The sequence below is a fragment of the Rattus rattus genome, chromosome 7, assembly GCF_011064425.1.
Source record: "Rattus rattus isolate New Zealand chromosome 7, Rrattus_CSIRO_v1, whole genome shotgun sequence".
Lineage (NCBI taxonomy): Eukaryota > Metazoa > Chordata > Mammalia > Rodentia > Muridae > Rattus > Rattus rattus.
In genome coordinates, this window is record NC_046160.1 from 96,886,372 (window position 1) to 96,910,917 (window position 24,546).

At 44.3% G+C, this 24,546-nt stretch overlaps 2 protein-coding genes and 1 pseudogene across 11 annotated transcripts in view; 2 read left to right on the forward strand and 1 right to left on the reverse strand.

Annotated features, from left to right (window-relative positions):
* The window catches only part of Rgs6 (regulator of G protein signaling 6), a 509,526-nt gene that overhangs the window by 129,785 nt on the left and 355,195 nt on the right, over positions 1–24,546 (forward strand). The window lies entirely within an intron of this gene.
* LOC116905572 (60S ribosomal protein L39-like) lies at positions 17,107–17,819 on the forward strand (the record flags this gene model as incomplete). Its single annotated transcript, XM_032908590.1, has 1 exon — positions 17,107–17,819. A coding segment is annotated over one exon (225 nt), but the record flags the coding sequence as incomplete, so codon positions are not given.
* Positions 19,612–19,734, reverse strand: LOC116906449 (annotated as a pseudogene).

Sequence of the window (24,546 nt, forward strand, 5' to 3'; positions counted from 1 at the left end):
TTAGGTTATTATGATTACTTTAATTTACATGTGAAGAAATTATTGCCCAGAGTGGTGAAGGGACTTATGCCGTGTCCTCCAGCACCAATTAGTAAAGTGGATGTGTCAACATAGTACTGTCTGGCTCTGCCAGGTTTGGGCTCCATCTATGAACAGTGAGCACCTAGGTCCCAATATGACCCAGGAGCCAGATCCTGCCTTGCCTCAGCAAACATACAGAATGTTTGAGAAGAAACTGAGCTGTGCTTAGCAGGCAGAGGCTAAGCCTCAGAAGGGCTACAGTGAAACCCGTGAGAGAGAAATTTCCTGACTCATAGCATGTTAGTTATCGTTGCTTCATCTCTCCATAATGAGGGAAGTTTGCCTTCATTAGACTCTGTCAAATTCGTCTTCTCCCCCTCCCCATCCCCCCTTGCTGAGGATGCCAAAGCTGTGGTGTTTATTTCTGCTCCCTTTCCTTAGAGACATGCTAAAGTCACTTAGCAAACATCTCAGGAATAAAATGTGCTAAATGATCTCGGTCTCTGCAAAGATTCCAATTCAGCCTCAAGTCCACCCAGCAACACAGCCTAGCTGACCAATTCCTGCCTCCCGCCCCGCTGCTAAGACTCTCTGGGAGACAAAATGGTCTCGAGAAGTGAGCTGGGTCTCAGAGGCTTCTGCTTCAGGATGCCAGTGCTCTCCACTGCTCTCAAGCGTCAGGGGGTTTCCTCTCATGGTGTTTGGCTTTGCTGTTTGTGAGAACTGGCTGTTGGGGTGCTCTGTGTGTGTACCTCACTCCTGACTTCCGAAAGGAGCACAGAGATCACATTTATTCTGAATGTTCCTACTCTGTGACCTTGGCTGTGACTCCTTGCTTCTTTATTGAGGAGCTCACTCTTCTTTGCTCTCCAACTTTCTCTTCACCTTCCCGGGTACACTGTATCAGAGTGCATTCAAGTCTTTTCTGTTCCTGTGCGGGTTCATTTCACAACTGATTTGAGCCATAATTTTTGGATGGAGTATCTGATCGTCTGGTTACAACCATATGCCTCCATATTACTACCCCCACAAATGCCTGCATGCACACGTGCACATATACAAACACATTAATAATAAAAGAAAGAAAATTTGAAAAATATAGGGACTGTGAGAGTAATAGAATACCATGAAGTAGCAAGCTATAGATGCACAGGACATGGGTGGATTTTAGTAATAATGGTAACAGGTAGGAGATTCCTGAAGGAAACCATGAGGGAGAGAGAGACCCTTTGCATAAAACCCGGGAACGTAAACCTCAACAATATACCCTGTTGTGTTTTGAAAGAAGGAAGCACAAAGTTCATGACAGTGGCTGTGGAGTGTTATGGTGAGCACAGGGGTGAATGCTAGCAATGTTCTCATGTCTGAAGTTATCCTATCCACCTGTGTGTTTATGGTTTTGCGGATTAGAATTCGCCTCCAAGCCAATAAGAATCTTAATTGGGTCACCCTTGAAAACCTGGTGCCCAGAGACGCACCTAGTACCCAGCAAGCATTTAGGAAATGAGGTTGCAGATTGACACTCATGGCTGTGGGTCCATCCATCCGGGACCAAACTGAGTTGCTTCCAATGAGCATGTGGCAACGCTCCTATTTGGGGGAATAGTGATAAGAAGGGCAGAAGGAAGGGGACATTGCTGAGTGACTGGGACCCACTAGCCTACAGTTAGGTGGGTGGAGTTGGATGGTCGTGTGGAAGCCTCGGGTCTCTCCCCAAGTCCTTTGGGCTCCCCAGACAGTGGCAGCCTTGGCTGTAACAGTAAAGCTTGCTTAGGCGATTACTGGATCAGGAACTCTTGTCCTAGCGGAGGTCACCTTCACTTTTCCAGGGTCTGAGGTGCCCTTAGCTTGAATGGGCATTCAGGAAGGAGAATGGAGGCCAGCTCCATCTGTCTGTGCAACCTGGCTTCCTTTAGCCTGTATGGAGCTCCAAGCTGGGTCTGCGTTTCCAGGACTGTCCATTGCATCTGAGGTCGCTCTGGGATTTACAGTCCCTTTCAAATATGGTGGATTCACATGCAGCCCAGCCCAGGCCAGAGAGCTTTAATATTCTCTTACTTCAAAGAGAAGGTTCATACTCTGGCTGCAGCTCGCTGTGGTTTTAAAAGCTAGTTTGTTTCTCAATACTTGGTTTTGTTTTCTGAGACAGGGTCGTGCTGTGTGGGGTTCATACTGCCCTTGAATTTTCAGTTCTCTTGCCTTAGCCACCCCAGAGCTGGGTTTATAGTTTTTAATGGATACACTAGAATGTAAAAATAATAATCATCTTATAAAATAAATAACGCATAAGAAGTATTATTATATAAAATTATTTATTTTAGAAAGTAATAAATAATACAATAAAAATAAGTAGATAAAATAAGAATTAATGATAAAATGTGTATATGTTATGTATTTAAAGTATATCAAGCATCTATTTCTTTCAACCACTCATTATTTCTTTGTGGCGAGAACATTTGAAGCCCTTTATTTGAGCTGGTTTTGAGATAATACATTTCACGGTTGCTGTCTCTAGTCACCTGACTGTAACAGCACACCTGGACACTTTGCTACTTATGAAACTGAATATGTTAAAATGGTTTCCAATTGCAGAAAATTGCAGCAGTCGTACAAAGAGAAAGAACTCTCACAATGCCCCTGATCATTGGCATCTAAAAGCCCCACAGCACACTTCTTACACATTATGAGCTAATATTGAGACATCATCCAGTGCAAGCCACGACTGTGTTCCCCACATCTCCTTAGCTTTTGCTGGATGTCCCTTTTCTATGCCAGGGTCCCATTCAGAGTTCTGTAGTATTGTCATTTAGTAATTGTGTCTCCATGGCTTCTTGGGTTTCTCAGTGGACATTTCTCAAGCTTTTATTTCTTGGTTTATGTTTGAGACAGAATGCCTCTGGATAACAGAATGCTGGCCTGGAACTCGGTAGATACATAGATCAAGCTGTCCTCGAACTTGAAGCAATCTTCCTGTCTCAGCCTTCCAAAAAATGGGGTGTGTGTGTGTGTGTGTGTGTGTGTGTGTGTGTGTGTGTGTGTGTGTGTGTTAGGGTTTTAATGACTGTGATGAAACACCGTGACTAAAAAGCAAGTTGGGGAGGAAAAAGGTTTATCTGACTTATCCTTCCATATCACTGTTCCTCATTGAAGGAAGTCAGGACAGGAAGGCAGGAACCTGGAGGCAGGAGCTGATGCAGAGGCCACTGAGGGATGTGGCTACTGGTTTGCTCCCCATGGATTTCCAGCCTGCTCTCTTGTAGAACCCAAGACCACCAGCACAGGGATGGCACCACTCACAATGGGTTGGGCCCTCCTCCATCGATCAATGGTTAAGAAAATGATGTACCTCCCGATCTTGTGGATGTATTTTCTCAATTGAGGTTCCCTTCTTTCAGACAACTCAGTTCCTGCACAGTGTGTGTGTGTGTGTGTGTGTGTGTGTGTGTGTGTGTGTGTGTGTGTGTGTAGGGGTGGGGGTAGGAGCGGTAACTGTTGGCCTTAGAAGCAGAGCACTACAGGTGCGGCTGAAGACTTCCGTGTCTCTCTCAGTTTATCTCCATTTATCTCCAAAGACAACCACTATGTTATTGTGCTTTAGAGCCACTGTACAGTTGCCTCGCATATTTGAAAATAAGAATATGATTCTGCAGGCACCGCTCTCTAGTTTACCACATACCATTTTCGTCTTTATGTGGCTCCAGTTTATTTACTTGAATTTCTAAATCTGATTTCGTCCATCTGTCCACTCTCTAGTTCCTCAGCGTGCTGTCCTTTCTATATTTTCATGGCCATCGCAGGCAGGCTTGTAAGACTAACGAAGTACTTCTTTTTTCCCTCATTAACTGGGAATCTCACATTCCAATGTTGTCTCTTGCTGCAGTGGCTAGAATAGCCTAACTTTCTATGTTTGGTGTGTGTGTGTGTGTGCGTGCGTGCGTGCGTGCGTGCGTGTGTGCCTGCCTGCCTGCCTGCCTGCCTGCCTGCCTGCCTGCCTGCCTGCCTGCCTGCCTGCCGTCTATCCCTTGTTCTGTATAACAACCCATTTTGGAAGTAGCTGAGAGGGCAGAGCTTGGAGAGAAGACAGAGGACCTGTAAGCTGTCAGTTATCTCACCTGTGGCTTTTCTGTCACAAAGGTCTAGCCTTTCCAGTTTATATAAAGCTCTGTGTTGGTATGCTTGCTTAATCACACAGCGAATTCTCCAAGTTACCTGATTATTCACCAAGAGCCAGTTTGCCCTCTAAATATTCAGCCCACAATTGTCTTTTAATTGCCACCAACACACACACACACACACACACACACACACACACACACACACACACACACACCCCTCCTCAGTGAAGTGGCTGTACCGCTATCTTTAGCCGCATTTGCCTTGCCTTAACACTTCTCTCCTTATAAAGGCATCTCCTTTGCTGTGACACTGTTTACTTTCATTATGCCTTAATTATGGGACTCTGATAACCACAGAAGAGCAGGAGGGGCAGTAAGTGGGGGTTTGTGGGTGACTATGTGCCAGCTGGAGGCAGAGACGTTTGACAGCCATAGCATTTGTTCCTACAAGTGTCTTCCAATTACTGCCATGTGATCGCTGTCCCCAGCAAGCGAGGGAGAGGAGCCAGCCTCTTCCAGCCGCTCAGACACTTTCTCACTGGCTGTGCTTTTGAACACCCCACCATTCATCTTTTCTCTGATGCGTCTTTGACGGTCAGTCTGAACATCCAATTTCTTCTTGGATGAGTGGTTCTTAAAGGACTGGCCCTAGGTGGGAATATGTTACTCGTCCTAAAGGGTAAATGAAGAAGCAGAGAGAAGCCTCATCTACCCCAGGAGCCATAGTGCAAGCTGAAGGAAACTGTATTTGGGCAGCTGTGAATGAATACAGTGTGAATACACAGAGCCTCTGCTCTGTGTGTGTGTGTGTACATGTGTGTGCATGCGTGTCTATGAGCATGTGTGTGCACATGTGTGGATGTGTGCACATGTGTGTGCATGCATGTCTGTGTGCATGTGTATGTGGTGTGCACATGTATGTGTATAGAAGTCAGAAGGCAACCTCAGCTGTCATTATTAGGCATCTTCCCCCCTTTTGGAGACAAGGTCTCTCACTGTCTATGACTTCACTAAGTAGGCTAAGTGAGTTAGTCAGTGAGCCCCCAGGGACTTGCCTGTCCCTGCCTCCTATCTCACCATCATTGAGTATGTACCACCCAGCTTTCCACATTGGTCCTGGGTTTCCAACTCAGGTCCTCATGTTTGTGAGACAAGTGCTTTACTGACCAGCCATCTACCCATCCCACTCTTAGCGTTACCAAATAGTTATCAATGCAAAAATATGTTTGGCTGCAGGTAATATGAAAGGGATTCGGTGGTCCTCTTGACACATTCCATTGTTCCAGACTTTGGTGAGCCTCTGGTATGTCATCTCATGCACAGATCCTTTCTCCTCCATTCTCATTACTGTTTTAAGTTACCGCCTCATGGTAACTTAAAACTGCTGCCGCTGCTGATATTCCCTGAGGGGGGGGTGCATACTGTGCTGGCCATAGCTCTCTCCATCAGGATAACAAAATATATACAGACAACACCCCAGTAGACATGTTGCTCTCCCTTCTAAATGCCCAGTGACGTCACATGGTTGCACCAGTTTTAAAGCTCAGAAAGTTGGCAATTCAGTTGACATAGTAAGATGTCAAACAAAGCAGAGGGCTTTAACCAAGAAGTGCGTACACGCTGATGGGGCCAATAATGCTAATCACAGCCTTCTATCTATCAGACCGGAGAGACGGCTGTCAGGCATACATATGAACAAACGTGCTATCTCCTGTACAGCTTGGGGTTCTGTGTGGTACGCCACCTGAGGTAGAAAGACAGGAAATGCAAGGACACCATCTACGCTGACACACTTGCTTGTTGACCTTGCCTTGAAGGATGTTAGTGGAAGTGAAGTAATCTTGGTTTATTTCAGAAAAACTTCTAATGTTTTCCTTCCCAACAAAACCCAACCTTGAAAACAATGACAGGAAATATAGACATCTGAAGCAGAGCTTATTAATTCATTAGACACTCACAGAATATGCGTGTTCTGGGGGCCTGAGATCACTAGGGACAGCGATCCGATGATAATTACCACTCACGCTGAAAACAAACAGTGAATCCTCTAGTGGGCTAAGACTTCCAGTGTCCCTTGCCTGAATGTTGCAGGGAGAAAAGACTTGATTCCCAGAGGTTTTCTTTCCCCCCCTCATGTTGGGGACTGCTGTGGGACAAGCCACAGAGCCCAAGCTGGCACTTCTCATGGGTCTCTCTCTTGTGTTCTTGCTCTGGTATGGGAGCTGGGACTCCTGAATATGGCTTCACCATGGGTCTTGGTCTTTGATAGCCTAGTGGCTTGGTTCTGAAGCTGTACATTCCAAGACATTAAGGGGCTGTTAGAAAGTGCCTTTTAAAAAGACATGGCCTCAGGATAATCTTGAACTTTGGACTCTCCTGCCTCTATCTCTCTAGTTCTGGGACCACGGGCATTGCTTTTTGAGTCTTTGCTGAGCTCCATGGGTCTGAATGGCTATGGGATCCTTAGGGGGTTCACCAGAGAGTCCTGTCTTCCCAAGTCTCCAGAAGGCCACAATTAGCAAAAAAGACCAGGAATGAAGAGGTGGGAAGAGGGCGGGTGCCTTCCTACTGTAAACTAGCAATTTTCATCATCCCCTGCCTTAGCCTATGTGGCTGCTGCTACCTGGAACATCCCTCCTCGCTGTCTCTGCCTGGCAGACTCCCACACTCCCCCAGATGCAGCCCAGCTGGTGGTTCTTCATGAAGCCCACCTCATCTGTCGGCTTGGGTGCTTCATTCGTCCTCTCCACCCACAGTTTTGTGCCTGTCATCCTGTCTCTGCAGAGCCTGTTTCTTCCTGGATTGTGGCCAGGGACTCACTCCTAGCCTGGTGCTCGTAACAGAGCAGAATACGTGTAGACTCTGGAAAGCAGGAATGCACGGTCAGCCGTGCCAGTGCGTGGTTACTTTCTCAGAGGATACACAGTAGTTATCTTTGATGTCTTAAACTCTCCCTGACCCAAAGAGGACAAGCTAAAGATGTCAGGCTCAACTAAGTGTAGACTTTTCCAAAGTCAAAGATGGGTAAACTAAGTGCGGCCCATTTTCCTGTTATCTGAAAGCAAACCCTTTTGTCTCCTCTCAAAGTTACCCCATCCTCACCAACCAGTTTCGAACCCTTGTCCTAGAAGCTCTGCTAGGGTTACCTAAGCCCAGAGCCTCTCCTTTCCTACCCCTGGTGCCTGGACAGTGCAATGAACATCTCTCGCCCTTTTTGGGGTCGCCTAGCCTTTGGCTAAGATGATACACTCCTGTTCTGTTCATTTCCTGTCTTAGGGAAGGGGGGATGTGTTGAGAGGGTGAACGTGTTGAGCATCTTGGCGAAAGCACAGTGCAGTTATTCTCAGCTGTGGGGGGCTGGCTATGGCAGGCATGCTGTGGAATGTGGAGAAGAGCTGAACTTTGAAGCAGGCCCGGCTGTGAACTTAGTTCTTTTGAAGGTGTGAACTGTGCAATGGTATTGCTTTTCTTCGGCCAGACGCACAGAAGGTCAGAGTCTGGGGCAAATTTGTTCCACACATATGTCTTGACTGACCTTCACAAGGTCTATAGAAACAGTGGGGAAAACTTGCCAATGTTTGACAACCAGGAGAGTGTATGTAAAAGCCTACTCTCCTGGTGTCCCCAAAATCTGCAAGTTTTAGCAAAGTTGAGCTTCAGTCTCCAATGTGCAATTCTTGCTTATTAATAAGCAAAAGCTGACCATTCCCAAGGACAAAAGGGAGGTCCCTTTCCTCCTTCATCCTCTGAGAAATTAAACCCTACATTCTTTCAATGGCAACTATGCGCCTCTTCCTGGATAAATTATTCTAAAAGATGTGTCTTGTGTGTGATGTTAGACAACTTAGTGCATGAAAAACCTCATGGGAGGCTCCTTGAGGCAAGCCTGGCAGCTCGTATGAGCCATTTTGTCTTACAGAGTTTAAGAGAAACGAGCCAATGGTCAGTTGTGTTAACTAGCTTTATATCAACTTGATACGAGCAAAAATCATGGTAGAGGAGAGAACCTCAATTTAGAAAATTGCCCTCAGAAGAATCCTCTCTCTCTTGTCTTCCTGTGACTATGGCTTTCCAGGCACATACATGCTGCTGCACCAGGCTCTGTGCGTTTCGAGGGCTCTGACTCAGGGCTCAGTGCTGTGACACAAGCACTTTGCTGACTAAGCCTTCTCCAGCCCCCACTATTCCCACTTTATAGATGATTCCTAACGTGGGTTCTCACTCACCCACTAGTGTATCACCAGCAATGCCAGGCTATCCCTCTGAGCAGCGTTGGAAACAAACTTCTTAATAGGTTCCTAGTGGCTCAGTTGAGGTAGAATCTTCTAGCGACCAGCTTACCTCATCAGCAGTGAAATGTCCTGCTTGACAGAAAACCTCACAGTAAAAAACAGTATGTATACCTCAGGCTGACTGGTCCTCTTGGCGTCTCTCTGTGTTTCAAACCATAAAGTGCTCACAGGGGATGCCTGGGTAAGGTAGAAGTTGGGTGTTTGGACCCTCCCCAGCAAGCAAACCCTAATCTCTTGTCTCAGAGGGAGAACCAGCATAGAATATGCTACCCTGTTGGTGATGGGCACTTGTAAAGGAAGCTTCAGTACGGGCATACTGGAATCCGGCTGGACTGCTATTTCTTGGAATTAAAGCCCCAGCCAAGTAGAGGGTGGCCATGTGAGCCACATCAAGAGGCAAGAAGATTGTTTGAGAGTGTCATTATGGAGGAAAGAACCTCATGGGGCTGGAGCTATAGAAATGGCAACAATAAGGGTAGGTTGTGAAGTTATAAAAGACCAAGTCTGGTAGAAGAGGGACAAGAACACAAGGGCTGATGGGAAGGGAGTGAAGACTCATGAGTTCAGGTTCGAACTCTGATGTTTGCTTGAAGGTGTTTAAAGGCTACTGTAAGACCTCTCTTATCAGCTCCCTAGCTTGCCTTATACATGTTCCCTGAGTGAATTTCTTAGCTACTCAATACATATTTGCTGGTTAAATGAATCTATCTGCAAATAAGTAGCATTCCTTCCTACCACGTACCAATCAATGTCTACATTTTAGCCCCAACAAATTGAATCAAAGCCAATAGGGACTGGGAGCTTGTATTGATATTTATCGATTCCTATCCATAGAGTGTTCTGATCTGTAGCCAGATATGACAGTTGCAGCTTCCATTTTAGTATAATAATAGATGAAAGATATATGGACAGCTCTATCTACTATCTATCTATCAATCTATCTATCTATCTATCTATCTATCTATCTATCTATCTATCTATCTATCTATCTATCATCTATCTATCATCTATCTATCTATCTATCTATCTATCTATCATCTATCTATCTATCATCTATCTATTATCTATCTATCTATCTATCTATCTATCTATCTATCTATCTATCATCTATTTATTTACCTATCTACCTAACATCTATCTATCTATCTATCTATCTATCTATCTATCTATCTATCATTTATTTGTTTACAAAGAATTAGGTCTCATCATGGCATTTTTTCAAACAATGATTTTTGTTGTCCCACTCCTTTCCCCCATGTGGTGGTTTGGATAGGTTTGGACCCCATAGATCCATGTGTTTGAATGGTTGGCCCTAGGGAGTAGCACTATTGGGAGGTGTGGCCCTAGTGAATTAGGTGTGGCCTTGTTGGAGGAATTGTGTCACTGTGAAGTGGGCTTTGAGGTCTCCTATGCTTAAGTGCTGCCCAGTGTGGAATTCCAGTCTCCTCTTGGTTGCCTTTAGATCAAGATATAGAACTCTTGGCTCCCCAGGCGCCATGTTCAGCCTGGATGCTGCCTTGCTTCCTTCCATGATGATAATGAGCTAAACCCCCAATTAAAGTTGTCCTTTCTGAGAATTACCTTGGTCGTGGTGTCTCTTCACAGCAATAAAACCCTAAGACATCCCATTTCTCCGTGTTCTCTTGTCCGTTCCCTTCCATTCTCCTTTCATTATCATGTTACACACAACCCTTTGCTCCACTCACAAACGTCTCTGTGTCCTTTGAGCATCTACTCCATGTGTGGTGTTCATTGTGATTCTGGCTCTATGCCATTTCAAGTTTACTCATTTCATTTACTGATTCACCTCTGTACTTCCCGTGTGAACATCTGGCACAGTAAGTACCATAGAACAAGACAACGTTTTAGGATTTTGAGAACTGGAAATTAATCTCAGCAGTGCCTGCAAGCGGTAGACAGGAGGCGCTGTGCTTCTGAGCCTGCGTCTGGGCTGTTTGCCATGGATGCCTTGCATTTCTTCACAGCACAGGACTTGCTACTTCCGAAGGGGGCGCTGTTCTGAACGTGAAGTCAGACCCTGCCAGGTGACCCTTTGGATGCTCAATGTGCTTCCTCTTTGTTCCCTAGCTCCTTCTCTGTCACAGACTAATATTTTCCCCAGATTCGTGTGAGGAAGCCATACCCCCAAATGTGTTGATATTTGAATAAAAGGCTGTAGGGACAATTAGATTAGGATGGTGTAAGGTTGTCATGATGGACCACATGATGATCATCTTTGAGGGAGGGAGCAAGACCTCATCAGAACCTGTCTCTACCAGGATCCTGTGCTTGGACTTAAAACTAGGATGGTGGGAAAGTAAATTATGGTAGACCAGTGTACTCTCTTATCCTCCAACCTGTGTTTCTTTCCATCTTCCTCTCAGTTACTTCCCCTCCAGCTGCACAGCTGCAGTTGACCTCTTGGCTATGATGAACCTTATTGTGTGCAGGCTGAAGACATGACCAGCTGCAAAGGAACTCATGTGGCAAAGGATCGTCACTTTCCATTGCTTCAGGATGCCCTCTTATGAGGCTTGGGAGGCGGTCTACATAAGAAGTGATTTTCTTTGTCAGCTGGTCTGGTGTAGTTGATAAGAAGGTCGTATTAAATCCTCTATGTATCTGTCTATGACTATGTACTTCTGGAAGCATTCTGTCCAATGATGTCACGGTTCTTTAGAAGTTCCCTTCCAAAGTTGGGAAAGATTCCAACTCCTGACTCAATGGCTGCTGCTATTTTTCTATCCACTCATTTTTTTTTCTTCTGTTACTTTACCCAAACAGATTTACATAAAATTGTGAATATATACACAAGAAATATGAGCCAATAAAATGAAAGAAAATCCAAACCAAGAGTTGAAAAGGAGGCCTTTGAAATCTCAAAGTTGACCTCACTGACATGGAGAGAGCAAGGGGTTTCGTTACATATTTTCCTGTTGGGTTACTAAGTGCTGGTCACTGGAATCAAGGTTTGGGTCAGTCACAGAACTCTACAAGGTCATTATTCTTATTCCTAATTCATAGATTAGTAGCTGAAGTTCAAGATCATGTGATGAACCCACAGTAGGGCCTGGGGTATAGTGTAGTATCCCTGACCATGGAGTAGTTCATGAATTGCTTCTCTCATTACTGTGGCAAAATGGCAGACAAGAGCAGCCTAAGGAAGGAAGGGATACAGTGCATCACCATGGGAAGCCATGATAGTGGGAGGAAGATAAGAGAGCTGGTCATATGTCCACACCAGGAAGCAGAGAGAGAGAGAGAGAGAGAGAGAGAGAGAGAGAGAGAGAGAGAGAGATTTGCTTAGCTTTTTTTATGTAGTAAGATCTTAGACTCCAGCCCATGCAATAGTGCTACCTACATTTAAGATGGGACCTTCCACCCCAATTAATCCAATTCAAAATCTCCCTCACAGGCATGCCCCGAGTCTTGTCTCCTAGGTGATTTTACATCCTGCCAAGTTGGCAGTCAGTATTAACCATTGTAAGCAGTTTACAATGCCCCAAATACCAGCTACCGTTCCTGATGAAGTTTGATAGTCATACACCCAAACAAAAACAGATAAAGATGACATAAAAGATTTTTTATGAAGCAAAACAAAACCTACTTGTTTGTTAGTTTGTTTGAGACAGGGTCTTACTATGTAGCTCTGGCTGGCCTTGAGTTCACTATGTAGACCAGGCTAGCCTTGAATTCACAGAGATCAGCCTGTCTCTGACTCTCAAGGGCTGGGATTAAAGGTGTGTATCCTTATACCTGGTCACAATCAACTTTTAAACCTGTAAATTACTTTAAACTAATTTTTATTGACTAAAAGTTGGTAACTTAATGTCAGACTAATGTCTGACTACTAATAATCATTATTATTGTTGCCTTAAAATTCTTCTTGTTCCCCAAATCTTGGATCTGGTAGTTCAGTGGAACAGAATATTTAAAGCTGTAAATGTTCCAGAGAATTCTGATGCCAAAATTGTCATAAAGCTCAGAAGAAGAATGAAAGATTTGGCTCTTTGCTCAGAGTTGAACACTGTGTACAAAATATCTTAGGAAGAATCCCATAGCTCCATTATTTCAAACTGAGGGAAAAGGGCTTTCTCAGCTTTATTGTGTTCCCTGCTGTGGTGAGCCAGCTCTTCCCTGCAGAGTTTCCTGCTGTCTGTGGAACCCCTCCCTCCCCACCACACTGTAGTCATTCGAGCGCCCCCTTCCCCAGGAGAAGCAGGAACCTGAGTCATTCAAAATGTCTCCAAACTCCAGTGGGGATATTTGAGTGTCAAGTGTGACATATACTATATTTAAGTATTACTTAGGAAGAAAAGCAAAAACCTCAACACTTGGAAATGATTGTTAAATTAATGTTTTGGTGGGAAATCACTCTCTTATGTATGCAACTTAATGTCTTCTGTGCACTTTTGTCTTCTTCCCTAAAAGCGTAAGAAATAACCAGTCCCTGTCATCACTTTGCTTCCAGTTGCAGCAAAAATCAAACCAGCTGCTCTCGGTCTTTCATTTCCTTAAACTTCTTTTATTTTTAATGGACAGGTAAAGTTCACTCTATATTATGTGACAGGTTTTAAAATCAATATACATTGTGGAATAGTAAATCTAACTAACAAATGCCTTAGCTCTGATAGTTGTCATTTTTTTTTTTTGTCCTGAAAGCACCTTGTGTACACTCTGTTCACATCACCATTAACAATACTCACCTTGTCATTCAGCCAATTGCTTCCATGTCCCCACTTGCTTGAGCTGTGTATTTTTGACCACGTGGCAACCTGGTGCAAAGTATGACGTCAGAAGATGTCTTCCCTAAGTAATAAGAGCGTTATAAAGTCCTAACTATAATGTCTTCATTGAGATAAATTAAATCACAGACACACCCTCTCACCCTCTCAATGGGCTAAAACCAGTAAAGCAAGCTTGGGCTTTTTCCGTGGTGGAGACAAGTTTCCTGGGAATGTTCTAGAAACATGCAAGCTACTCAAAGCCTAGATTCACTTTGTATCACTTCAGCCATACTCCTTTGGTCATATCTGGTCATTAAGGCCAGCCTGAGTGGAAAGGATCAAAAGACAGGTGTCTCTGAGAGAAGAATTGTGGACATTTTTACAGCTCACCAAAGGATGACGTGGCTATTCATTGAGTCAAACAAGTTAATGGCCCTCATACCTGTAATCTCAGCCTTTGGGAGGGAGAAGATGGTGGCGCAATGAGACCCTGCCTGAAAACAAGTGAATAGTAAAGAAATTAATTAATGTAGGCAAGGTACTTAGAACAATGTCCATGCCCATGCAGTTACTGCTGTTTTTCCTGTTGTTGTTGTTCCTGTCTTTGTTGGCATTTCTATGGAGACTGGGTATTTTTTATTTTGCTTTTTGAAGCGATGTGGGAGGAGGAGTCTATCTTTAGCATTCACTTTACAGGTTGCTCTCTGCTGCCCCAGGCCATGGAGCCATTTCTTTTGTCCCCATAGATGACCTCACTTCCATCCGCTCCTCTGATGTATGCTCCTAGGGGTTCTTGGGCTCCCAGAGTGTTCTTGATTGTCTTTTATTCTCTGTCAAAATCTGGATCCTTGATTCTTTCCATGGTGACTTTTTTTCAATTTCCCATTTAGAAGGAAAGTAGTCACACAAATTTGGATGTTGCTTAATATTTTTCTTACAATGTTATGTAGATATTTACCAAAGAAAGCTGTGTATAAGCTAACTGTGCTTGCCCACAGCTTCTATGCAGCTATAGACTCAGAGAGATGAAAATGGAGTCTTAACAAAGCAGACTTAATGATTACAGGGGACTTCAAAAGCCAAAACAGCAGGAGTGATCTGATGCTCATTGTGCTAAAAAATAGCAGGTCCAGACTCAAATCACCATGACCTTTGCTGCCTCTGTTCCTTCAAAGCTTTCACTATTTTGGCAAACGTAGTCCCTCTGCTTCTACATTGGGCAATGGTAGTCTTCAACCTTCCTATAGGATGAGAACATAGTTAGCTGTCTAGTCTACCTATGTTTCTATTTCTTAAGTCTACAATGCTTAGCATGGTGCCACTTGGTGTCCAGATGGAGCCCTGAAGTCACCTGCAAGTGCTTGGTCACACAATTGCACTTAGTGACCTAGAACCTTATTAGAAAGCTGTTTACCAGAGCTGGTGTGGAATTCAAGATTATGCCATTTATTTTATTCTAATTATTAATTAATTAATCTTTTGTAGTCTTGAGCACTGAACCCAGGACCTCATGCACGCTAGGCATATGCTTAACCACTGGGTTATATATCCAGCCCCAAGACCACATCTGCATTTTAAACAAGTGCTTGGGTTATGGCTATGCTATTGGTTGAGGGAGAGCATCTTGAACCATTTATGTAGCCAAAGATGACCGTGAATTCCTGATCTTCTTGCCTTCCCTGTTTTAATGCACGCATGTGACATAGCAGTTGGTTTATTTATTGCTGAGGCTTGAACTTAGGGCTTTATTTTTTCTTTCTTTTAGGCAAGCGATCTAACAATATAGCTACATCCCTGGCCTTCTAGTGGGACTTTTGAAAGATTTAATAGGGGTTGGGGATTTAGCTCAGTGGTAAAGCTCTTGCCTAGCAAGTGCAAGGCCCTGGTTTGGTCCCCAGCTCCAGAAAAAAAAAAAAAAAAAAAAAAAAAAAAAAAAGATTTAATAATTATATGAAGCAATCTGATATTTAAATGATGGTTTGTAGATAGGTCCATGGTTTCTAGTTGGAAAATTAGTTGATAAAACCTAAGAAATAGTTAGGCATTTTAGAGAATCTGGCTTTGCAGGATTCAAACCCAGATGTTAAAGATGAAGTGTATATGATGTGTAGCTTTTTAAAAAAGTGTTTTAGTTTTCAATTAAAAAGTTAAAGGAATGTCTAAATAAACAGATGGTAGATGGGTAGATGGGTGAATGGATGGATGGATGGATGGATGGATTGATGGGTAGATGGGTGGATGGGTGGGTGGATGGATGGATGGATGTATAGCTGGATAAGTGTATGGGTGGATAAGCATAAAGACAGGCAAGATGAGTGGACCTAGGAAAACAAGTCCTTGTCAGCACCATGAGAAGGCTGCCTTACCACTCACGTTCTGTTTGTTGATGTCTCCACAGCTGACACACATGCTTGTTAAGACATTGGTGTGAGCTCTGCACTCTTTTTCTCTCAACCTCATCTGATGGTTTAGGGCCCAGAGAGTTGGCCTGAGTGTGTTTGGAGCTGACACTTGTATGCATCTCAAAGTGGTTTATCTAGAGCAAACACTAGAATTACATTTTTTTTTTATCTCACAGAAAAATATTTTATGAGCAAGGCCTAATCTGGGTAGCGATTACAGTATTAGGCTTTCTCTGTAAAAAGGCCACCCTCCTGCATTCTCTCATGGAACTTCTCAACAGAAAATAGCTATGAAACTATTTAGAAAAGACAACTCCTGTCTACATAAACTATCAGTTAAAAAAGTACTTTTAATTTCAGTAATTTTTCTAACAACAAATTAACAAAACAAAACAAAACAAACTATAAATCACAAAAAACCCAAATTCAAAAACTGAAAACACAAAATGTGTCTAAGAAAACAAAGAATAAGTTTGTAGTGTGTGTTTAGATACTAGATGTTAGACTTTACTCATTTAAAATTTAAGACTATTTCCTAAAAAGAGAAAAAGAGCAGTAATAGTAAAGAAAATAGCAAAATAAAAAATATAGTAGAAAAACACAAAATTCCTGTGATAAGAAAATTAAATCCAACTGTACAAATATTTATGAAAATTGCAAAAAGAAAGAAAGGGGGAAAAAAAAGACTGAATTTAGGGGGCAAAAACTAAAAATGTGTTAAACTGTAAAGCCAGCCTAATGTGGGCTGTAATATAAGGAAGGCACGAATGCAGTTTGTTCAGATAAGAAGGGAGGCGTTTGATTGACAGCAGAGAGAGCATAGCAAGCCAATGGCAGGGCTAGGAAAGTCGTCTGAGCTACAGATGCACCTCCTCTTCCCATTCTTAGAACATGAGGATGCTGACTAGGAGGTCTCTTGACTACTCTTGCTGTACTCCACATTAGCCACAGAGCACTGTTACCATCACCAAGTACTTTTTTTAAAAGTTAAAATTGTGCACACACACTGCCCATTTTCACCCTTGAACAGTTCCTGGTCATATCTGTCCCGTTATCAGATAATAGTTACTCTATACTACACTCTCTTCTCATCAGTCCTTGATGTTACTTATGTTTTTTATACTTAAGTCTCACCAGCCCCTTTATGTAAATGTCACTGGCCACCTGAGTGTCTGACAGTCATTCTCTAGAAGATGCTTTAGGGAGGACTTACAGGAACAATACGCTCTGAGTTCGGTTTTTTTTGCACATGAAATCCTTGGGTCCTGGTTGACTTTCTTGAATACACCATTTCCTCTGTGATAATTCATTGCCGAATTCTGATGCCCATTCAGGCTACTTCTTAAAGCAAGTCATGCTCTCTTTTTGCCTGGAAGCCCAAAGCATTTTTTCCCCCTGTAATGTCTTGCCATTTTATTTCTTTGTAACTCGATATTAGTAATTTTTAGTTATTACTCTCACATGTGCAGTTTTTTAAATTATTAGTACACAGTTTCTAATTCTAGGAGGGTTTCTTTGTTTTAGTTTTACGTTGATTTAACAAACAAACAAACAAACAAACAGCAAATGCTTCTCTTCTCTGCCACCACGTGCCACACCCCTAACTTGGCTTTTCTCCAGATCTTCTCCAAAGACTTTCAGAATCAAGCAATTCCTGGGCAAGAAACAAAAGCCAAATCGTCCTATTCCTCAGTGGATTCAGGTGAAAACTGATAACGTAATCAAGTACAACTCCAAGAGAAGACACTGGAGGAGAAAGAAGCTGGGTCTGTAAGGATTCACACAATGGCAAGATTGAGGGTTCATACTGAATCGTGGTCGTCAATCAATCCTACCAGATGGAGCTCAACATTAAAAAATATTAATAGTTCTTTGTGAATTTCACATTATGTACCCCAAACCTACTCATCTCTCCCACCCCTCATACTGGCCCTCCACCCTTGAAACCTCCCCCACAACAGAGGAAAACAGATCTTGTGGAAGCTGTAGTGTGTCACAGTTTGTCCTATAGTATACACTTTCGTCCATACATCTTTCTTTGCCTGCAAATTGCATTGCAATGACTCCTTGGTCTTGTACGAAGCCTCTAGCTTTTGCAGCTCTATCAATACTGTCTCCTCACTGGTACTTCTCTTGGCTACCCTGTTAGAGCTCTCTGTCATGGAGAGTCTGTAGTTTTGGATTTGTAGAGCTGGCCACTTCATGCACTCCAACTGTTTATCAATGGGGTAGATGTTGGGATGAGCCAATTCAAAGCCCTGGATCTGGATAATCTCAGATGGTCAGCCAGCTAGCCCTCTAGCTTTCACACCCTTAGGGCCACCTCACTGGCAAACAACCCCCAACCCTGTGACCAGGGCCAGCTCTACTCTCCTGCCAAGGTGAGGTGGGTCCACTCTCCCAAGAATTGCAGCAGGCGAGGGACATGGCTAGTTCTCCCACTCTCATGACCCCCAGAGCCATGGCTCCTACTTGTCATAGATGTCATGGGACAAGGGACGGGAAGAGGACATCTCTCCCCTTTCTGCATCCCCTCTGGCAGACTAGAGGCATGGCTGACTGTCCTGTGCTCATCCCCTCTTGGTTGGCTCACCTGCAACCCCATATCGAGGCCCATCTCTATTGTGCTGCCCAGGCTAATTACAGGGCCAGCTCTCTTGAGTGCTGCAGCAGGTGAGGGGAGGGATAGCTCTCTGCTCTCATGAGCCTGGGCCCAGCTTTCTTGCCTGCCGTAGGTGACAAGGGGTGGGGTGGGGCATCTCTTCCTCACCCATGACACTACCTGGTACACAAGTTGGGAGCCAGCTCATCCATACCCCTACCATCAGCTCTACTATGCTGCCCAGGTGAGGTGCAGGACCTGGTCTCCCCAAGTGCTGCAGTAGGCAAGGGGAAGGGCTACCTTCCTGCTGTCATGACCCTGTCAGTGCCAACTCTCCTGCCTGCTACCAGTGGTGAGAGCAAAAGGGAGGAGAAGGGATTTCTTCTTTGCTAACACCACTGTATAGCGAACAAGAGACAGGGCCGGCTCTTCCATACTCATTGTAACACCCACATGCAGAGCCAGCTCTACTGTGCTGCCCAGGGGAGGTGCAGGGACTGCTCTCCCAGGTGCTGCAGCAGGTGAGGGGCAGGGCCAACTCTCCTGCTCTCCTTACCCTAGGGCCAGGATTCCTACCTCCTGCAGGTGGTAAGGGTTGAGCTGGTATAGGTGACAAGTGGTAGGGTCAGCTCCCTACACTCACATCCTAGGGCCTGGTTCACCTGCAAGTCCCACGATGTGCAGGGCCCACTCTCCTGAGTACTGCAGCTGGCTAGGAGCAGGAGTCAACTTTCCTGCTCTCATGTCCCCAGGGCCAGCTCTCCCTTGATGCTCAGGTGAAGGGTGAGGTCTGTTTGCACAGCCCTCACTTATCAACATGTCCCCGGGCAGCAGACCAGACCAGGGATGTCTGCCTGGCCTTTGGTGGTAACAGACTCCTACTTTCCCTGGGCCACAGACCCAGTGGCAACACAGGCCAGGACCCCACCATGGTCCCAGGTGACATCACCTGACTACTCACGTTAGGCTGTCCCTCACTACCCTCAAGTTTCCAGTTCTGCCTCTCTTCATTGTGCACACATCCTTCTGTTTCTCTTTCTCTTCCATTTCCCCACCACTTACTTGTTCCTTTTAGTGGCTCCCCAAAGACTTGTCTGGGGTCCTCTCCAGAGTGATCTCAGGAGTGCTAATGCTCTACTTGTGCAGTATGGCGGTGGGCCGTTGTCATCTTGGGCATGGTCTGCCCCACCCCAGGCCTGTGTGTTGTTGAACTGGTGGTCATCTGCCCTGTCTAGGCCCCATGGCACATGTCTGATGGTCATCTTGGGCTCACTCCTCACCTGGACCACTTTAGTGGCTCCATGTGACCTTGTCTCAGGCTCACTCCTGCCTGAGGGCCCGAGGTCTTAGGTAGGTTCTTCTAGTCTCTGGCTTGCTTCCTGTGCTAGGAGCCAGTGTGGGCCTGCACGGTACTGGACTGGTGGTCATCTTAGGCTTGACTTTTTTTCAGGGAAGGTTAGGCTACTAATCATTCAGCTGTTCATAGGTCAGAACACTGAGCACAGACATAGCCTCTTTCTTCTCTGCCACCTACGGATGCCCATGTGACACAGTAACCACACCTCTAGGGGTAGGGGAGCTCAACATTTTTAACCTGGAGACTAGGTCATGTTTAAATTGGGGGTGTGGTTTGCCCAGTAATAAAATGTAGAACCTCTCAAAAAGGAAACAAAATCTTGTCATATAATTTTACAAGCATCTGATACCAGAAGTCTGACCTAGGATTCCCAGCAGAACAGGTTTGTCTGCTGTCTCAAGAGTGATAACATCTAGTGATGTTGAAGCTATAGTCCCTGGGTTTGCTTGTCCTTCTTCCTCAGAGACTCTGGTTATCCTTATGTTGCACCCTATTTGACCATCTTCACAAGTGTTCCTTATAACTTGCTTTGCCCTTCTCCTACCTCACCTCTCTCCTACCACCCAGGCTGTACGTGAGCACCCTAGGGTGATTGTGGGTCACCAGCCTGGGTTATATGGCACTGGGAATTGGACCTAGATCTCTGTGTGCTGGGCAAGTGCTTTTCCAGAGGAGCTGCTTGCCTAGGTCCTCACTTCTTTCATTCGCCTTTTGGAGATTGATATCATTCCCTTCTTTTTATCTGAAGGATCCAGATATTATCCTTTTCAAAACTATTTCTTGTTAGGACTTGTTTTGTTGTTGTATTTTATGTTGTTTTGCTTGGTTTTCTAAAATTTTGATTCTCTCCTAAATTCTTCACTTTATTTATGCATTTTTTCTGGTTCTTATTTTGTGTAATGCGTGTGTGTGTGTGTGTGTGTGTGTGTGTGTGTGTGTGTGTGTGTGTGTGTGTGTGTGTCCCATGTTCTCTTGGTGTCTTCAGCAAATTTGTAAATTGTATTTTGTGACCTGGTTCCCATCTATGGAGACAGTCATCATATATTTTTTCATAGTCATCTTGATCCTCATGAGATATTGATAATGGCATTGGGGGGGGGGTCATGGTAATACTTTGTGGGGTTTGATCATCTTGCTTTTGTGTTTCTCATTGTCCTGAGGTTTTAGCAGGAGCCTTGACTGAGTTGTTCTTTCTAACTTCACGGTGTTCTCTTCTCATGATCCCACGCAGTGTTAACAGCATAGCTTTCTGTGTGAAGATTTCTGGTTCCTTTTCCTTCTTACTGATACATGATTTCCCATTTTCCATTTTTTGTTCTGATCATCTTTGTTTTTTATTTGTTTGTTTGTTTGTTTTGTCAATAGTTCCTCTCCAGGGACCTTGTGAGGGAGAGAGAGGGGAGTTTCAGGAAGATGCATCCTGCTGTCTTTTGTTGTTTGTGGGAGGTAGCTTGATGCTTCATTTGCTTGATCATTTTATTTGCATTTTTCCATTCCCATTGCTCTATTATATTCAGAGATTTCCATGGACAAAATAATAGTTGTTACTACGAGTGGCATTCTCTCAGAATCTCTCCTGTGTGTGTAGAGTTCAGAGGTCAGTATTGAGTGTCTTTCTCAGACACTTTGTGCTTCACTATTATTTAGGCAAGTCCCTTCCTGAACCCGGAGCTTTCCAGTTGGCTAGACTATGTGGAAAGCAAGCTCCAGGAATCCTCCCCTATCCCCTTCTCCAGTACTTGGATCACAGACACGCTGCCACATCTGGCTTTTTATGTGGGGTCTTAACTCAGGTCACACGCTGACATGGCAAGCACTTTACCTCAGGATCCCTAGGCTTTTAAGCTGATAATTATGAAGATTTGGACTTGAGAGATGCATCTGGATTGTGTCTCGTTTGGCCTTGTCTGACCTACCTCATGTAGCTATCAGATACCAAATGCATCTCTTAAGTCCAAAGAATTTTTGGAGCCATGACAAGAAAAAAAATTATAAATACAATTACAAAGAGCAACAAGAGCAACTGGCTTCTAAAGTGGAAGGGATTGTATTGCAGAGATGGGGGGATCTGTTTTCTTCTTCTTACCCAGAGCGGCATAGGAATGTCACAGAAGTAAATGGGATGTGGGAAAAAGTAGGTTGAGCAGCCCAGTCTGGGGTCCCTTCAGGGGTCATGATGTTTTTATTTATTTAGCAAATAAACACATTTTTGTACAGTGTCTTTCGGTAGTCAGACCCTGTCTTAAGAACTTTATAAACACTTAGTCAAAGGACAATGTGGTGGTACATGTCTTTAATCCTGGCACTTAGGAGGCAGAGACAAGCAGATCTTTGAGTTCGAGGCCAGCCTGGTCTACAAAGTGAGTTCCAGGACAGTTAGGGTTGCACAGACAAACCCTGCCTTGAAAACAAAGAAACCCAAAATCAAAACAAACAAAAACTACATACATACACAGACATACATACAGACATACACATAGACACACACATACACAGATACACATATAGTCACAGACAGACACACACACACTCACAGACACACACACAGTCACACACACACACACACACCCACACACACACACACACACACACACACACACACACCATGATGTAGTCCATGGTTACCCACAGAGGATCTGAATGTGGAAATGGGGCATGAGAAGGTGGCCTTTCTCAGTGCCACACAGGTAAAGTGAGTATTGCCTTGCTTCACCACTAAGCATTAAGACTGATCGATTAGCCAGAAGACTCTCTCTCTGGCCTGGAGAGCATGCCCCTCCTCTGAAGGGTACTGTGATGTCTCCATTCTTAAATATGAAGGCTTGTGGCTTTCACTGTGGGATTCTCGCACAGTCTTCACCATTCATAAATGTTCCAGACATTGTTGGCTGTCACACACATTCTAACATAATCCTCACAAAGGATTAGCACCATCCCTGGTGTACACACAAGGTACTTAGCACAACTTAGAGTGTGAGATTTAAACTCACTCTGCTAACCAAACGCAGTCCTATAGAGAGTCTTTTATTTCTTAAAGTGCCCTAGCTTCATGTTACCGCCCTATCACCTGGACTCCTCAGAGAACCGACTAACCCACCTTCCCAATTAGCTTAAGGAGCATCGGGCTGTAAAGTGTTTCTCTCCTCATTCCCACCAACAGACATCATTCTGAGAGTCTTTGTAGTCTTTTGTGTTGGTTTGTGTAGCTGTAGAATTATCCTCCCAACCACATGTGAAGCCTGGTGGGAGATCGCCTATACCCTGATGATGAAGAAATGGAGCCACACCTCTATTCTTTGAGGGTCTCTTCACATCTAGTAGCCCCTCACCAGCATCCTTGTCAGTTCCTTACCACCTACAAACCTGCCTCACATACTAAGCTCAGGACCCCCAGACTCTCCTTTTCTGAGTTACTTCCCTCTGGTGACACTTGTTTTTTTCTCAGTGTTTAACACATCAAGTCTATGTTCCTGTATTTAGTCTCGTAGGCCCTTTTTAATGTTTCCTTCTTTTTGGACTTTAGCTTACAGGTCCCTCTGAGGGGAGGGCTTAGGCTTGGAGTAGAAGCAAGCCTTTCCTTCCTTCCACTCTCCCTCCTTTGCCCTCCCTTGGTCATGTTTCCTTTTCTACCTATGACTGTAAAAAGAAATCAATTCTTTTCAGCTAAAGTAAATTACATCCAACTCTCCTTACATCGGGGAAAGGCACTAAAGTGCTGACAGGTACCGTCTTGGGAATGGATGGGTGTTCTAACCAACTTCCTCCCAGGCAAATCAGAAGCAAAAAATTAACTTGTGAGCAGCCATTCTAGATGGAAGGAGAGCAGTAACTAACATTAAAGCACTTTAACTCCCAGTAGGAGACATCCTATTTCTGTGCATTTTCCACTTACAAATTACAAACCCAATAGCATCTTAAATTGGAATTCGGAATGGACCACAGACTTGAGCTACAGCCATGGCTTTTAAATGCCATTTGAGGGCTGGGGAGATGGCTCAGTGGATAAAGGGATTGCTGTGTGAGGATGAGGAATAGACTTTGAGAACTCAGCACTCGTGTGCATACTGCACAGGTATGGTGGTCTGCCTGCAATCCCAGCACTTGATAGGCAGGTATAGGGACTCCTCCGAGCAGCCCAGCTGGCTAGCCTAGTTGAATCAGTGAACTTCTGGTTCAGCAGGAGACCCTGCTGAGGGTGGAGAGAAATTGAGGAAGACAGCTGCCATCAACCTCTAGTCTGCAGACTCACACCCATACATATGCCTATATATCCATACGCATGCGTACCCACTCATATACGTGTGCTCACACGTGTGAACAAACATACATGCATTCAGCATACATCCATGCAAACCACACAAATGCATACAATACAAAAGTATAAGTTGAGCAGAAAAGCACAAATATGTGGCTAAAGGCATAATACATTTCTAGAACACAGTAGGAACGAACACATCTTGATTGTTCTTATCTACAGTCACACCATTCCCAGCAAGGTTTTGGTAAATGTGCCATTTTGGTTGAGGTTATGACTTGAACCAGTCAAGACGACTTTGAAGGATGCCACTTGTATACATGTGGCAAGTGCCAAGGGGGAACAGTTGAAATTAGGAGTAGCTGTTCTGAATAGGTTTTTGTCAACTTCACACAAGCTAAAGTCCTCTGAAAAGAAGGAGCAACAATTGAGAAAATGTCTCTGTAATATTGGCCTGTAGGCAAGCCTGTGGGGCATTTTCTCTATTAAAGGTTAATGAGGGCAGGTGCCACCCCTGGACAAGTGGTCCTGGGGTACATAAAAAAAATAAGCCATAAGGAACAAGCCAGTAAGCAACAGTCCTCCATGGTCTCTGCTTCAGTTCCTGACTTGAAGTTCCTATGTTGAGTTCTTGTCCTGACTTCCCTCATTGATAGAGAGTTATAACATGAAATAAACCATTTGGGGTCATGGTGTTTTACTGCAGCAGTAGAAACTTAACTAAGACAGTAATACCCTCTCAGTGTGGACCAAGGAAGAGAACCACAGGGAAATG